This window comes from Vitis riparia, chromosome 9 (genome assembly GCF_004353265.1).
Source record: "Vitis riparia cultivar Riparia Gloire de Montpellier isolate 1030 chromosome 9, EGFV_Vit.rip_1.0, whole genome shotgun sequence".
NCBI classification, from domain to species: domain Eukaryota; kingdom Viridiplantae; phylum Streptophyta; class Magnoliopsida; order Vitales; family Vitaceae; genus Vitis; species Vitis riparia.
The window spans coordinates 13,298,519-13,315,950 of record NC_048439.1 but is presented as its reverse complement, the minus strand read 5'-3'; the positions used below and the strand labels follow the sequence as shown (position 1 = coordinate 13,315,950).

Sequence of the window (17,432 nt, the reverse complement as noted above, 5' to 3'; positions counted from 1 at the left end):
AGGGAATAAAGGGAAAGTATGAGTCCAAATTAAAATTTTCCTATTAAGAATTGTAGTTCAAAATTCACATAATTGAATAAATTTTACGGCATATTCTATTAAGAAATTTTGGGACTTCATATAGCTTGGATATTGTTTAAATAGGTTCATTACACTTAGGAGGTGTTCAAATGTTACCCGAAAAAATCAAAATCCAAAAATACTAAAAAATTAGCAAGGGTATGAAGAATGTGAGGAATCTTCACATTCTTCGTACTCTTCTCATTCTCCACTTCTTTGAACTTTTAAAAAATTTTGGGGACTTCATATGGATTGAATATTATTTAAATAAGTTTATTACACTTAGAAGGTGGTCAAATGATTTTCAAAAAAAACAAAATCCAAAAATACTAAAATATTAGCAAGGATACGAAGAATGTGAGGAATCCTCACATTCTTCATACCCTTCCTATTTCCTAGTTCTTTGAACTTTTCAAAAAAAATTGGGACTTAATATGGCTTAAATATTGTTTAAATAGGTTTATTACACTCAGGAGGTGGTCAAATGATTTCTGGAAAAATCAAAATCCAAAAATACTAAAAATGGTACAAAGAATGTGAGGAATCCTCACATTCTTTGTACCATCCCCATTCTCCACTTCTTTGAACTTTTCAAAAAAATTTGGGACTTCATATGGCTTGGATACTATTTAAATAGGTTCATTACACTTAGGAGGTGTTCAAATGTTGCCCAAAAAAATCAAAATCCAAAAATATAAAAAAATTAGTAAGGGTATGAAGAATGTGAGAAATTCTCATTTTTATACTCTTCCCATTATCTGTTTCTTTGAACTTTTAAAAAAAATTGGGTACTTCATATGACTTGAATATTGTTTAAATAGGTTAATTACACTTAGGTTTAATGGATGAAAAAAAAAATCATAATCCAAAAATACTAAATAATTAGTATGGGGATAAGAATGTAAGGATGCTCTGTTCTCTACTTTTTTAAACTTTTAAAAATTTTTGAAAAATCAAAATGATAAAAAAATTAGCGAGGAATATGAAATTCCATATTGTTACTAATTATATATATTTTTTGTATTTTCAATACTTCAACCAATATTTTATGTAATTAAATGTAAATCATAATAATTATTTTATTAATACAATTTTCAATTAAAGTTGAGTACATAACTAGGTTAATGTTTGAGCAATGTATACTTATGTAAATTTATTTCAATTTTTTTTTTTCATTTTTTTATAGATGTCTAATTAGACTTGCAATTCATTGAAATTATTTAATTATTTTATTTTTTACTTCTTAAACTAATTATATTGCTTTTTGAATTTTCAATATTCATCCAATTTTTTCCACAAATAATTTCAATTGAAAATTAAATAAATTAACTAACTCTCGATTTAAAATTTTTGTTATCGATTTATTTTTTTTACAATATTTAGTTTATTTTAATTTTTTTTTCCTTCACCTCCTCGGATTATCACTTTATATTACAAAATAAAATAAATTTTAATTTCTTTTTATAAAAAAATTGTATTTTTTTTTAAATTATTCAATATTTTTCAATTTTTATAAAAAAATTCATCATATTATATAATTGAATATTGTAAAGAATTAAAACTTTTGTGTTGCATTGGATTATTATTATTTTTTTTTTTGGCATGGGATCCGTTGGTAACCCATATAGCAAGTTTTTTTTTCCTTTTTATTCACGACCCTCACATGTGGCAAAATGCCATTGGTGCAAGATTGGAGGTATGGAAAAGGATATATGTACCAAAACATGACCCTTGTTTAATACATTACTTGTGATAAGACAACTCAAACCTAAAATTTGTAGGTTACTTGTTCAAAGGGAAAATCAGTCAAGAGTATTCAAGTTAGAAACAATGACAATAAACGAAGAGGAGGGCATGAAAAGGAGTTGGTGGGTGGTGGTGAGAAAAGGAAAAACAAAATTCATAGCAGATTTTGCAGGTAATTTAACTGTAAGTACTGAATCACAAGAGATTGAAGCTACTAAACTGGACTCTCCATAGTTTGGATGTACAAATACGACCCCAAGAGTTACTTATTATATAGCACACCTTAGCAGCATTAGCTTAGCAAAACAAAAAGAAAAATCATTTTCCAGAATTCCAACTATGTATCAGTCAACATCTACCGTAACCCTTCTCTGAGGCAACTGCATGCTAACTATGTCTTCTCTTGGGAGGCAATCCATTGATGCACCACCTACATCATTTGTCAGCTCTCCATTTTCTGCTGTTGCTAATGCCAAAAGGTGTGTAGCCTTCTTATTTTTTCGGAACACCAGGTATCCAATACCACACACATACACTGTCATACCTGAAAATCCAAATATTCCAGCAAACACGGCAGCCACCAGCTTTAAATGGCTGTGAAGAAGCAACTTGATGAAACTGGATGCAAGATAGTATATATTTATGGCCATGAGAAGGGAACCGATGATCCAAGTGATGGCTGTAATCTGGGGGGTTGGGGAAAAAAATCGAATCAATAATTGTTAAGTCTAAAAAAATACATGCATTACTTCATTAATTCCACCCTCATTAATGATCAGATTGTAGATTTTAACTTGCACTTCCTAACATAAAAGTCCCATATGTAGTTAACATGACCCAACTGATTGAGTTTAAATCATGATCAATGAAAGAGTCAGAAGCCTGATTGAACAGTATGATATATACCTATTTTAATCATGACTCATAAGCATATCTTGACATTTAATCCCTGTTTGCTATATTGACATGACCAGAACCTAATAGTATGTGATTATCTGGTGGCGTTTGTGTTTCAATATTTAATAGGCACTCTGTATGTTTAAAAACTAGAAGATACTTGAATACTGGTTAAGCTGAACCGTCTTCATATTCATCTCTAACATGTCAACGGACTCAATGCAATTTGTAGCCAAAACACTCACATTTCTTGCAAAAATTTTCAGTTGGACATCCTTTTGCTATGTGGATGTCATGTAATACAATACAAAATTTCAAACCAATCTGAAATGCCACCATATAATGAATGCATTAAATCTATGCAGAATAGCACTAAAAGCTTGAGTCATTTACCATGGTCGAATTGACATATGCACCCATCTTAATCTTGCAGCTGGTGAACTTGAGAAGTGGAATGAGAGCAAAAGGGAGTTCAAATGATAAGATCATCTGCCAAGACAATACATCAAAGGTTAGGTTTTCCGTAAGAGCTAAAAAATAGACATGAGCAAAAAATTCTCTATGTGGATATGTAACCGTGTTGAGAAACAAGCCTTGGTGTTTTATTTATTTACTTAATTTATTTTTTGGACTCCCTTTTGCTTTCATAAATGGGGTAATATGTGAGCAGTCAAACATAGCAGCTGAAAAATGATCAGATTTCAGATTTCATGAAATGATGGCTGCCATTTCCATAGTGGCGCCATTGTGGATGATGTCAAGAAAACTATTATGTAAAATATAAGTTTACATATAAACTATGACTGAAGCCTTCGATTTTTGGTGGAACATCAAGGCATGTGTAAGAGAATGTAGTTGAGTTATGGATCAAGAGTCAACATAAAGCTTCCTCATTTTAAGCAACTATAAATATTTCATTGGCAAAACCATGTACTTGATACCTACTTGAAAACAATTGTAAGCAATCCAAATGCTGTGATTAATAATTTACTTCTAGATTATAACCTCTTTAGCGTTAATTCTCTCTTCCAAATGCTTATTATGAACTATAGCATCTTTTTTACCTTAAAACAACAAGGAGAAATTACAAAAAGTGCATGATATTTTGGGAGTAAAAAAAAGTTTGCAAGTAAGGATACTGTACAGATGCAATGATAATCAGCTTTCCAGCCCCAGATGAGCCGCCAATAATTGCAACAATTAAACTTGGGATTATTGCCAAGCATCGAGTTAAAAAATTCCGGATCCATGGTTGTAGACGTAAATCAAGAAAGCCCTGCAAAAATGAATATAAGGATACACAAGTTAAGAACAGAAAAATATGGGCCACAACACACATAAGTAGTATGAAAAGATATGTATCTCAAACATTGTATTGAAAAATATTTTCAGGTACAATCTTTTTTCATGTAGGTAATCCTTTTTTTTTGTTCCCATTGTTTTTTTTTTTTTTTTTTGTCTCTAATGGAACTCAGACTGAGAATATCTTATATATTCACCCCGCAAGCCTTTGCTGCTGGACCAAGGGGACAAAATTATTACTTCTATCAAGTAGTTGCTGGAAAATATCCAGCTCCTCCAAGCGTTTATTATTGGTCTTCTATCTTATGGTTTAGTCATTCAAAATCATAAATTGAATAAGAAATGTCAGACTCCTATACATTATGGGCATATCCTAATAGCTTAAGCTTTCAAGAAAGTTGGTAAATTAACATGGTATTAAAGTTACAGTTAACTGGAGGTCTCAACTTTAAGTCTCTCAACTCTCGCTTACTATCTATTGCCCCATCTAGTTATCTGTAAATCCATAATTGCTACTGATTTGTCTCTCCATATTCCGGTATGGGGTCGCGAGGGAGGGTGTTAGTGCAAGGGAGGGTGTTAGCCTATCTATATCTATCAACATGTGTATCTATATATATATATATATATATATATATATATATATATATATATATATATCCAATAGATTCAAGGGGATCAATGATAAAGCACAGTTTTTCCAAATTGAAGATAACAAAATGCAAGAAACTGTTATGCAATCACAGTAAAGAATGAAGAACAACCATAAAAAGGAGAAGATATACACAATTCACCAGAACTGGCTCTCAACTCTCTTACCATCTATTCCCCCATCTAGTTATCTGTAATCCATAATTACTACTAATTTTTCTCTCCATGTCCTGGTATCTATCTATCCATCTATCTATTACGATAACAAAATGCAAGAAACTGTTATGCAATCACGGTAAAGAATGAAGAACAGCCATAAAAAGGAGAAGACATACACAATTCACCAGAACTGGCTGACCTTCACGAAGCAGGGAAAAGCCCACTATCAATAATGTCAAAAGAGTTACAAAAACTCAGCTTTATTAATTTTCTATACACAAATATAGAGATTTTAAATCACAATTCATATATATATATATATACATCCAATAGATTCAAGGAGATCACTGATAAAGCATAGTTTTTCCTAATTGAAGATAACAAAATGCAAGAAACTGTCATGCAATCACAGTAAAGAATGAAGAACAACCATTAAAAGGAGAAGACATACACCATTCACCAGAACTGGCTGACCTTCACAAAGCAGGGAAAAGCCCACTATCAATAATGTCAAAAGAGTTACAAAAACTCAGCTTTATTTCTTTTCTACACACAAATACAGAGATTTTAAATCCAATTCCAGATGATAATCTATCTCTATCAGGAATCCTAGCTCAATTAGAAAACTTAGTCCTCTTCTGGAATAAACTTCATATAAAAAGGTGGCCAAACCAAAAACAAACAAAACCAGAGCAGGAGTTTAAGATTAAATAGAAGTTTGTAAAACAAGAATACAAGGCAAATCACAAAAGTCTCTGCCTTGTCTTTTAGACTCCACCATATATTACTTATCATGGTAATTCTTTGCACACTATTTGGCCGGTAGGGGTGCAACACCACTTCTATAGTAAGTTCAAAATACAACTACACTTCCTTTGCTACACTTAAACCTTTTTTATTCCTTTCTAAACAATGCTTATTGCTTGCAATACACCCACTTACATCAAAAACTTAGTTCTCTTGGGCAATTTTCACCAATTTCCAAGCCTTATGAAAACATCCAACTTCTTAGTTCTCTTGTGCAATTTTCACCAATTCCCAAGCCTCATTTTTTTCATACTGTAGTTGCTTCTCAAAGCACCTGAGAGATACAATTTTAAGAATATGGGTTCCTTTACATTGGAAGCTAAAATATCAAAGAACTCCAGAAAAGTGAGACTTGGGAATTGATGGAATTGCTTAAGAAAACTAAGGTTGGTGGATCTAAGTTGGTGCACCGGAAGAAAGAAATATTGTTAGAAAAGGAATACAAAAAGAAGTATTGGAAAAGAAGTTTAAGAGTATTTTAAACTCAATTAAACCCACTTCTTAGTAGAGAGATGATGATGGCCCGCCCTTACTAACCATCCATATGGGTTGCAACAAGTTACTCTATGGAAGTAACATATAAATCTATGAACTCACAGTAGATTAGCTTGAAGAATGCAAGACAACTTGTCAAGGTTTAGATTGTTAGGTGGTGCCTTATAAACTTGCATATGATCACAAACTCCTACTTTAGTTAAATTCCTAAGTTTTTAGAATTCTTCTTTTTTGTTTAAAGTTTCTAGTAGAAGAGAACTTATTGTGAGGATTTCTTGTACAAGTAGGATTTATTTAATAAAGATAAGCATATATATTTTTGTTTAAATCTAGAAACTAAAAGATAGAAAATGAAGAGAACTAATGATGAATTTTGTAACTTTTGTAAAACCAAGGTTAATCTCGATTTTGACGATAACAAAATAAGGTTTGAAACTAATGATTTGTCATAAGTGTGTTTAGGCAAAAAGACTTCTAAAGAAGCAATCAAAGACATATCAAGCCAAAGGGAAATCAAGGAGGAGACCTCAAAGAGATGGTATTCCAAGTTCATTTTTCTAGCATTTGGTTGTAAGGTTATTGGTGTACTAGGTTCATATTGCATTCTATTCTTATTTAAGCACCTAAAATCATCTAAGGAGCTAAATCAGTTTTATTATTCTATAAATTGGATGAATAATCTTTCTAAATCAAAACTACCTTTGTTTAGTACCTTTCATAGTTAAAAAGATTTTCAAAATGACAAAGAGTTTATCTAAATGAGTTTTCGTAAGGATTTTGTAGTAAAGATGCAAAAGTTACAAGACCTAGAAACTCATTTATGCATTTTTTAATGATTTAAAAAAAAAAAAAAAAAAAATCACTTGTTTCAAGGATAAAAACCCATTTTTGACATGCATTTCATCATTAAAAATGGGTTTTCAATCTTAAATTTTCATATTGAAACAACCTGAGCCTTTAAAGGTTCATTTGTGCATCATTATCTCATATTTTTTGTATGTTTGACCAGTGGTTGACTAAACTGATCAACCAATTCAGAAAATTTTTCATAAATTAAATTAACAGAGGTATGTTTCAACTGGTTGAACCAGTTGCTCAATTGGTCGAGCTCTTGTGACCTAATGGTCACCTGCAGTGCCTTTTATTGCCTTATGGCTAGTAGCCGGTTCAACTAGTTGTTCAACCAATTGATCCTAAATTGAGCCTAATAGCTAGTTCAAGCTTTTAATTCCTATTTAAAGGCTCCAAACTTCATGTATTGTATGAAAGAGAGTTCCAAATTTTTATTGAATTTTATTTGAGCCTTAAAAAGGAGTTTTTGAGTGCACTTTATTCTTAAACCTGCATTCATCCTAGTACACGATGCAACCCTAGTCTATTGTATGAAAGAGAGTTCCAAATTTTTATTGAATTTTATTTGAGCCTTAAAAAGGAGTTTTTGAGTGCACTTTATTCTTAAACCTGCATTCATCTTAGTGCACGATGCAAACCTAGTCTCTTTGTATTCCATTTGAGTAAATATTGTAAACTAGGAATCTTTCTTCATTTCCATATCTTGTGAGGATTCTTTGGAATCATAATCCAAAGGGAAGAGTATGGAGACTTTGTCTTGAGAAGTTTTGTAGTAGAGGATGCCTAGGAACCATAATCCAAGAGAGTGATTGGCACCATAAGTCCAACAAGGTTGATTGAAACCATAATCCAATTGTTAGCTTGGAGGCTTAGGTTGAAAGCATCGTAATAGTGGGATCCTCAATACAGTAAAGCTTGAGGGTGGATGTAGGTCAGGTTGTGTTGAATCAATATAAGAACTAGTGTTTGCATTTCTCTCTTCCTTCATTTATTTGCAATTGTTCTTATATTGATTTTTATTATATTATTGTTTATATAGTCACTTGCATTCATAATTGTTAAATTTGTAAAAAATGGCAATCATCCTATCCGCCACTTTCCCTAGGTTCATTACCTTAGGTTGATTACCAAGAATCCTAACAACTTTCATATCATTAATGGTGTAATTTTTTTCTCCTCCATGGAAGTAAGCAAATTTTGTCAAACCTTGTGATTTGTTTTTCATTCTTTACCGTGATTGCGTAAAAGGTGGTACCAAGCTTTTATTGGCAGACAACAAAAGCAAAGATTAGTAAACAATTCAATTGATGGTTTAATTGGCCCTTTGTAAAAAGGGAAGTGGTCATGTTTATTGACTGTCAAGGCCATGATCTTTAACCTTGAGAAACAAGGCTAGATTAGAAAAGAAAAACTAACAAAAACCTGATCCATGCTTTGCATGTTCCATAGATTAACAGTCACTCAAGCTTCAAAGATCATTTTAATAAAACACGTATAAAGAGTTTATGGGGTAAAGTTGATTTCTTCAGGAAGAGCTGAATATAAACCAGAACTCTTTATCTCGCAAGCAGATATGAACCCAATTAGCACATTACCTGCATTACATATTGCCCTGCATATGTTCCTGTGATCGTAGAACTCTGACCAGATGCTAGCAAAGCAATAGCAAAAAGCTTTGAGCTCCATTTACCTAATACATTCTGCAAATGATAATAAATTAACAATATCATGAAAAATCTGGACAGTTGGGTTCAGAAGAAAAGGCAAAACCATACCAAGAATCCTGATTTGAAATGGATTTTAGCACAATCTGGTTAGAAGCTAAATGAGAGATTGAAGGATGATAACAATAAATGCCCATGTTGCTACAACTACAGAGACATACTCTGAGTAAAAATGAGGCTTTGTTCAGGTCCAAATCTTTGCAACTCTCCTGATCATCCGGGTTCAAATTTGAGGAACTGCAAACTGCACCGCTTACACATATAACAGAGACATTAATGAGAAATGCCACCATAAGAGCAAAGCCACTTTCTATCATATAAAATCTGCAAGCCTCCTGTAAACAAGGCATGTCATCAGACGCTGCTCACTAGTATGTTAAACTAAGCCTTTATTATAAAACCAAAGTGTAAGAAGCAAACATTTAGGAACCAAGATATATTATATACCATGTTGCCTTTATTTTAATAACTAAACTAAGCCTTAAAGTGCAGACATCATTCAGCTCCGGATACGATTTACCTAATAGAAGCATCAACAAACAAAAGAACTAGCTAGAGTAGCAACCCAGGATTTGAATACATTTCTTTTTAGATTATAAGATAAGAAGACATTAGAAAAAAAACATTGTCGAGATGGAAAATGTTTTGCAGGAGAAAAACACTTCGTTCAATATAATTACTATGCACATGAGCCAGGATATCATTTATCTGATGTTTTCACCGTATAATCTTCCTTACCAAGACATTATTACTAAAAACAAAATTAGATTTATGTGACGATAATCATGACCAAACTATTTACCAAATGACCACGACAATCTTTATAAATCTGTTGAACATTTCCAACTGCCCAAAATGATTTACTTTAGATTCCACAGTTTTTACTTGCATCTTAATTTGTTGGTAAGGAGTTAGAAAGGCTAAAAACAAGCTGACTTAGCAGCTGGGTACACGAGACAACCCTAGATTATACAATTACATGCTTATTGGGTTTACCAATCATCACAGCAGACCAATCCAGGAGGAAGTCCACCAGCGGACTTGGTAAAATATCACACATTACAGGCAAGACTAGCATAATAGGTAATTCACAACTATATTTTTAGGAACAATGCACATTATATTTATACTTTTGAATCACAAGGAATTATATGAAAAGTAGCAAGTTGAAGACTTCTCAATTTTACTTTGATGCCACGAACAGATCGTGGTATTTTCCTGGAAAGCACCAATGCTGAGTGAAGGAAGAGATTGTGCCTGCAGCAAGTGCATGGGAGTCAACAAAGAAGAGAATATTTTTTGAAAAATGCATGGAAAAATAAGCACTTCTCATGGATATAAGAAACTTACGGCATAACCATAGCACCAAGGAGGGAAATTGCAAGACCAGTAGCACCATTTCCTTTGAGTTGTGGAACAAAGAGTCCACGCAAGACTTCTGAAGAATTGGGTTTTGCATAGCCAAGCTCCACAAAGAAGCATGCAGCAATTGTAAGTACGAGAAAAGCAATAAAGAATTCAAGTTTTCTAACCTGAAAATGAAAAACATTAAAGGTTAAGTTGATATTCTTTAAATGTTTCCTCAGTTATAAAATCAGTGTGAGTCTACAAACATATGTCAATTCTGGATCATATGAACTACTAATACAGTACTTTCTGTTTTTACTGCATGAAAACGATGTAAATAAACCATTCAATAATAGTTGCATCCAGATGCATGGAATATGGAAGATATATCCGCATACCCCATATTGCTGTAAAGCTAGAAGAACCAATGTACTAAGCCCTGTAAGAAGAACACCACACCACACAGGAATATTGAAGAGCATGTTCAATGCAAAGGCTGTTCCAATCACTGGAAAAAGAAACATGCAGAAATCAGAATAGGTTGAAGAAATGTGCATGACACATCAAGTTAATAATAATGAAGAGAGGATGCACTTAAGAAACCATTACCAAAGAAGCAATTCAAAGAAGAAACAAATAAACTTATACAAGTTCACAACATTCCTACCAGTATTATTTCAATAATCATAGTTTGTGTAAGTGTGCCCACCTGTTAGATCATTCTAACCATTGCCAATAACGCGACTGTCCACATAATTAGAGAAGGACTAAATATTACATAAAAGAAGTCCAGTGATGTGATGGTTGTGATCATCAGCTCTGCATTAATTACACACATGGTATATAAAAAACTAAAAATCAATCATAATGTATGGTCTGCATGTCCTCTAGATAGTTTCACCAGTCCAAGCCTTCTAATAATAAATGATAACAAGGTAAGATATTATTCAATTTCAAGTACATAAAAGGTAATAAAATGGCTGTGGTCATCAGCTATGCATTAATTACACACATGGTATATAAAAAACTGAAAATCAATTGTAATGTGTAGTCTGCATGTCCCTCTCTAGATGGTTTCACCAATCCAAGCCTTCTAATAACGAATGATAACAAAGTACGATATTATTAAATTTCAAGCACATAAAAGGCATTATTACCTTCAGGAATGTCACATGCAACTACAGCAATTTCAGCAAGAACCCATAGGATGAAGTTAGGCACCTTTGGATATTCAATTCTGCAGTGCTCTGCTAAATGCTTTCCTACAATTAAGAAACAACATTGGAGATGAGGATCAATAAATTGGGAGAAGATATTCAGTGAAAATAGCTGGATAAAGAAATCACATACCTGTTACTACCCCCAGGTTGGCTGCTAAGGATTGAATAATGAAGGCAGCACATGAGGCCACTAATATGATCCAAAGTAACTGCACAGAGAGGTGTCCAGAGAATGTTAGATGGCTACAAGCATTGACAGGATGTTAAGTTAATAATGAATAACATAATCTTCTTATGAGGAGCGAGTTTATGTTACATGATGAAGATTGTTGATCCTCAAGACCATGAGAGGAGTGAATAGGTTTGATTTTAATTTTTTTCATTTGATACAAAATCAATTAACCTGTTCTAACAAATTTGTTATCAAAACAAAATCACAATCAATAAAGGAAAAACAAAGAAAGAGATAGGATCAAATTTTTTATTGAAAATCCTTCAAAAAACCATGGTATCTAGCCCAGGCAAAAGCAATGCACTAGGCAAATTTGAGTTTATAAGGAATGCCAATGATCACTAAAATCAAATAGTGTGAACCTTAGTTGTTATATTTGAATCAAAAACTTCACAAGAAACAAATCTACAAATCATATGGGGACTTGCAAGCCGCACCATTTGAACCCATAAGTCAAATTTCTCAAACTACAAAATGAAGCCATAAACAACAAGCACAACACTCAAAATCTACAAGTTAAAGATGGAATATAACTGTTATTATGCTTGTTTTTATCAATTTATAACCAAAAAAAATGCAGATTAAACCTCTGCATGTCTTTTTATTCTGTGTTTTCTATCACAAATTACTTAAGAAAATATACCATCTAGATGTATTAGAGGAGATTGTAAATGAATTGAAGTTGGATTGGCAATTCCATGACCATTTCAATTGTTAGCTTTGGTTTAGGATTGATAACTACTTCAAGTACATATGATTAATTGATGACACCATCATGTTCAGATTCAAGCTTGCCATAATGCTCGACTAAAGATAATGCCAATTTGATGGTCGAGATAATGTAGGCTATAGAGATGAAATTGTTTCAAATCACATAAGATTAGATTGCAATCGTATAGGGGTATTTGAGGCATTGTGATGGCATATCGAGACCACTGAGGAAGCCCAAATGCTTGGGTAATGCTAGATAGGGAAGATGATTAGAAAGGGCATGAAAATCAACATTTTGGAAGGTGACCAAATTGCCCATGGTTTGGACTCCTAACTCATAACGGATTGACAACAAAGGAGCACAAGTTAGAAAGTGGCCAAATTGCCCCGTAGATTGGCAACAAAGGAGCTCAAAACAGTCTCACATTTTAGAACCATTCCCTATTTATGTTTTAGCCCTTATCATACATCCTTCATCTATTCAATTCACTCTATGACTTGAAAACTCTAGCTTCCCACGATTCTGCATCAGAGAACCACAATCCAACTTCCTATCAAACTGCCCTGTGATTTGGAACTGCTCCCTAGGCACGGTTGATAGCTCACTTCTTCTTTAACAATTCTGAATTACCCCAAGGTTTTGCTTCTTCTGAGGTTTGTGGTGTAAACTCAAAAAAGGATAAAAATATTGGATTTCACGAATATACCGGTAGTTGGATTTTAGAAATATATTAGGATATATCATGAAACATTGATGGAAATTTTGACAAAAAAATATGTTGGAAGAAATTTTGAGGAAAAATTTAAAAAAGAGAAAAGATAAAACAAGAAATAATACACATATTAAAGTCGTTACTTCTAAATAACTTCTTAAAATGTTTATAATTTTATTTTTAAATTTATACTTTTATTATATTATATTAATATAAAAAAGTTATTAACCAAGACCCATTAAAAAATTATGATAATGGTTTTTATATTTTTAATACTTGATCATTTGAATTTGAATAAAAGATTATTAAAATTAAATTATTTATTGAAGTTTTATTTTAATATTTTTGTTTGATAAAAATGTATTAAAAATATATTCATCTCCAAAATTCATTTTTTATTAAAATGAGAGATGAAAAGTTAAGTAAATACTACATATATTTGTTAGCAATTATGTAATGAAGAACACATTAGTTCAAGTGGTCATGGACTCTTTTTTTATGTAGGAGAACAAGGAGGGTTCAAGTCCTAGCATGCTTTTCCAAAAATTTTTGGAGCTTTGACCAAAACATTGGCCATCGAAAAATTGGGAAAATCAGTATTTATCAGAAAAAAATTTGAGAAAAATCCTGAAATATCAACCAAAAGATATATCAACTAAAATATCCTATAGATGGCCATGGAAATATGATATTTCAAGGAAATATCAGCAATATTTCCCAAAATTCTTATCCCCAAGCTTAAGAACTACTCTCCATAGAAGAACCAATTGGGATTCTCCACATGGCATTTTCTCTCTCTCTACACACATATGCTATAAATAAAGCCAACATGGCATTTGTAACAACTCTCAACAGTTCTCAACGAAATCGCATTAAGAACACATTTGAGAGCATTTTTAGGGCTTGAATTGAGCAATCCGATTATTATGTCAGATCATGAGAATTTAAAAAAATCTTAGATTTGAATTAAATAAGGATTCTTGTGATCCTTATATCCCTTTTGGTAAACAAATTCAAAGCAAGTTTCAAAGTTAAAAGCCAAAGTGATTCCAAAGACTAAAGTTAAAGGGACTTCAATAATTGGCATGAAGCTGCAAATCTCAGGGTATGAGCAGGTCCAGGATTCATTTTGTGCATTTAGTTTTGGTAAGATATATTTTTGTAATCTGATTTTGATTAGTGGATGTTGAGTAGTCGAGATGGCTACTAGTTTTTTTAACTTGTAAAGAGGTTTCCACATATATTATTGTGTTTTATGTGGATGTGATTGTGTGATTGGATTTCTATTAGCAAAATCCACAGCTTATTCAATTGAGATTAATTATGATCACATAGAGATAGACCTCCAAGGTTAATTGCAATACTAGTCCTAGTTGAGACTTGGTTGTATTCCACCAATTGAGACACTTCCAAATCAAATTTAGAATTTTTCATGCTTGAAAAAACTTCCAAGAAGATCAAAGAGCCAAAAACTCTGCCACTTGTGTGCTCCTTGGTTGATCAAACAAATTTTCACTAGATTGATTGAACTAACTTTGCAAGAATTTACTAGCTTTTTTGTTACTTGAATCGATCAAGCAAAACCTTCATTAAATTAAGAGTTTCTCAAACTCGAACTCCTTTCATCCAAAAACAATTCTAATCAATCTAATCACGGTTTAATTGTGATACTAAGAACTAAACTAGATTGCCTCCTTCACAATGCCTAAAGTTTGCTGATGAATTCATGCTTGATGATCTTCAAGAATAAACATGCAATACATCTTTCTGACACCTTTCTATACTACCTATGTAATTTGGTGGGCCATATTTTGATTAGGCATTGTTTATAATATTACTTTTTTGCCTTTAAAAAAATAAATAAATGAACAAGCAAAACAAGCACTCAGGGCATGGTCAAGGTGTATTGTTATGCAGACAATCTTGACATCATAAATCAATTTCATAACAAAATTTTCAAACCATATTTTTAAATTAAATATCCTACCACTAACAAGCATCCTAAGGATAAATAGACCAACTGAAAAGAAATTCCATGTTTGTGAAGGCCATGAAAAGCTTCTAAGGCCCAGATTAACAAGAAGATGACTTCACCATTCATTCTATCAAATTCAAGCAAAATATCATAAACATATGGCCAAAAATTTCTAGGAAAAAACAGATTGTATTCTAATCAAGCCATCAATAAGGTAGGAGGTGTATCAAGCATACTACATTTAGAGAGTTCCAATCTCCATGTAGATTGTACAGGACTTCTTAGTTCTAATGGTATGCAATTGCTTGACACTCCTAACCAGTTTTGTGAAAACAATGAATTGCTATTAAATTTCAAATTGAAGCAATGGAATTAAAAGCTAAAATACAAACCTCATACTTGTACTGTGCTCCTGATTGGAGATCAGTCTCAACTGCAAGGCGATCACAAAATATAGATGAGGGCATAATTAGGAAGAGAATTTTATAGTAGTAAAAAAAGGAACTAAGAAGTCTCAGTCTTACAATTTCCAGGATCAATATATGCAATAGACACAAGAAACCCAGGACCCATATATGCAAATAAGTTTTTCCAGCTTTTCCTCTGCATGATAAAACATTTAAGGCCATCAATCAAGGTATTCACATAAAGTAACTAATCTCAGTTCCAGCATGTATTATGACAGCATAGCCTGGAGTAAACCATCAAGTACCTTACATTACTGACAAGAGAAAATAATGTCAATCAGATAGGCGCTCAAATATATCACCTTGAAAGCATTTCTTGTTTAAATCTGAAGGCTACTGGCTCTCAAGATTGTCTTACAAGTTACAACTTAATTCAGTGAGTTAGATGGAAAAACAATAAATGTTTGGTGAAGCTGATCATCCGTTGACAGTGTAAATTATAAACATCTAAGCTACTCATTAATCTTGCAAACTACATGTCAGGATCCACCACAGATCAATGTTGTGCTAATCAAATATCTACACTTAAATCTTTTGTTGGGCCCACTCTTAAGTTTGGCAACCTTCTTCACTTTCCTCACTATCTTGAATCAGGTATGTTTTCTTAAAAAGAAAACAAATAGGTTAAAATGCCCTGATTCTCCCTCTTATTCAATTAATCATACAAGTGATTTTTTTTTGGCTATTAAACATAGAAATTCCTCAAAGTTGCCACCATATGAAAGCCAGAGTCTCATTTTGGAAACCAAATCCTGAGTTCAGCCTGAGTCTTCTATGCCTCATCTAAAACCACAGACTTGTCAAAGACGAAAACCATAGGATAAACTCAGAGCCCATAAGACATCCACAAAAATATCGAATCGTACTTACATCAGGCACAACAATCTGATCAGATTCGGTATTCTCGATGAGTAGCGCATTTGATAAACTTCTATTCCCAGTGCTTGCAATGAACTGTGGTTGCACCGGCGTGGAAGCCATTATGGCCAACCTCCTTCTTCTCTACCTATCCAGATGAAAGGAAGAAAAAAACTTCAAATCAAAAGTGACGGCGTGTATACTTCAATTTGTACATCATTGGAAACCTTTGCTCTGTTTGGTTGGTTGCTAAGAAAACAGAGCAACCAAACAGAGGAACCAAAAGGGTAAAAAAAAAAAAAAAAAATCATTTTAATCTTGTCTTGGGGTTTGTAAATAAATAAAAAATAATAAAAAAAAACCCTCAATCCAAGACCAAACACCTGCATTGAGATTCAAGTCTTCTATCATTTTGGGATTCAAGTCTTCCATCATTTTCCCACATTTTCTCAACACCCAAAAAGAAAGCAAAGAAGGAGAGCTTCACAAACCTAAGTGCCGCTGCTTCGGAGTGGGAGGGTGTCGGGCCTCCTCGCTCTTTTTATACAATCCTCTACTTGTGTTTATATAGAAATGAGTATCGGCGACTTTTTCACAATAATTAGTTGATAATTCCCAACTGGGTACACATTTTCTCAATTAGTTGATCATTCCCAGCTGGGATACACATTTTCTCTCTCAAAAAAGGAAGGGCGTCTGCATGGAGATGGAGGAATCACAGAATCGGATCTCTCCGAGGAAAGGAGTGGAAGTGCGTGGGTCGCACGCATTCGGCATTTTTTTTTTGGATTTGAAGCGCTGCAGAAGTGACACGTAAGCAAAAAGAAAATCGGAGTGGACCAGAGACAAAGTGAGCTTTTGACTCAATGTGGGTCCTTCACTGATCACTGTACTTGATGAGATTGCCTTTTAAAGAACGGCTGACGGTGGCTTTTCTCTTCAATGACCCACATATGCTTTTGATGATATGGATTAAAATCTTGGGTATATCATCCATATATCAGCATTATATCTAACATCTGTAAATACCAATACAAAATTCAGAAAGATACATCCGTTAACAAATATTTTACTGATATTTTATCAATTTTTTGATTATTTTTTCGATGTTACATTAATTTTTCCATTTTTTATTATTAAATAAATAAATTATAATTATTTTATTTTTATATTTAATTTAATTTACTATCAAAAATATAAAAACATAGTTTTTTAA

At 32.7% G+C, this 17,432-nt stretch overlaps 1 protein-coding gene across 3 annotated transcripts; it reads right to left on the bottom strand.

The window, feature by feature from the left end:
- Positions 1-1,939: 1,939 nt before the first annotated feature.
- On the bottom strand, positions 1,940-16,952 carry LOC117922614 (metal transporter Nramp6-like). Of its 3 annotated transcripts, none has more exons than XM_034840775.1 (15): positions 16,708-16,952; positions 16,229-16,364; positions 15,416-15,494; positions 15,284-15,324; positions 11,391-11,469; positions 11,198-11,302; positions 10,439-10,548; positions 10,044-10,225; positions 9,881-9,950; positions 8,855-9,028; positions 8,565-8,669; positions 4,992-5,009; positions 3,848-3,979; positions 3,097-3,192; positions 1,940-2,492 (listed from the first exon to the last, which is right to left on the bottom strand). In XM_034840775.1, the coding sequence occupies exons 2-15, from the start codon at positions 16,337-16,339 to the stop codon at positions 2,151-2,153; spliced, it is 1,644 nt and encodes a 547-aa protein (XP_034696666.1). In that variant the 5' UTR covers positions 16,340-16,364; positions 16,708-16,952; the 3' UTR covers positions 1,940-2,150. The 3 variants fall into 3 exon arrangements, with proteins under 3 accessions (XP_034696666.1, XP_034696667.1, XP_034696668.1); XM_034840776.1 differs by lacking the exon at positions 16,708-16,952 and adding an exon at positions 16,600-16,690; XM_034840777.1 differs by lacking the exon at positions 4,992-5,009 and having other exon boundaries at positions 16,708-16,950.
- Between the last annotated feature and the right edge of the window lie 480 nt (positions 16,953-17,432).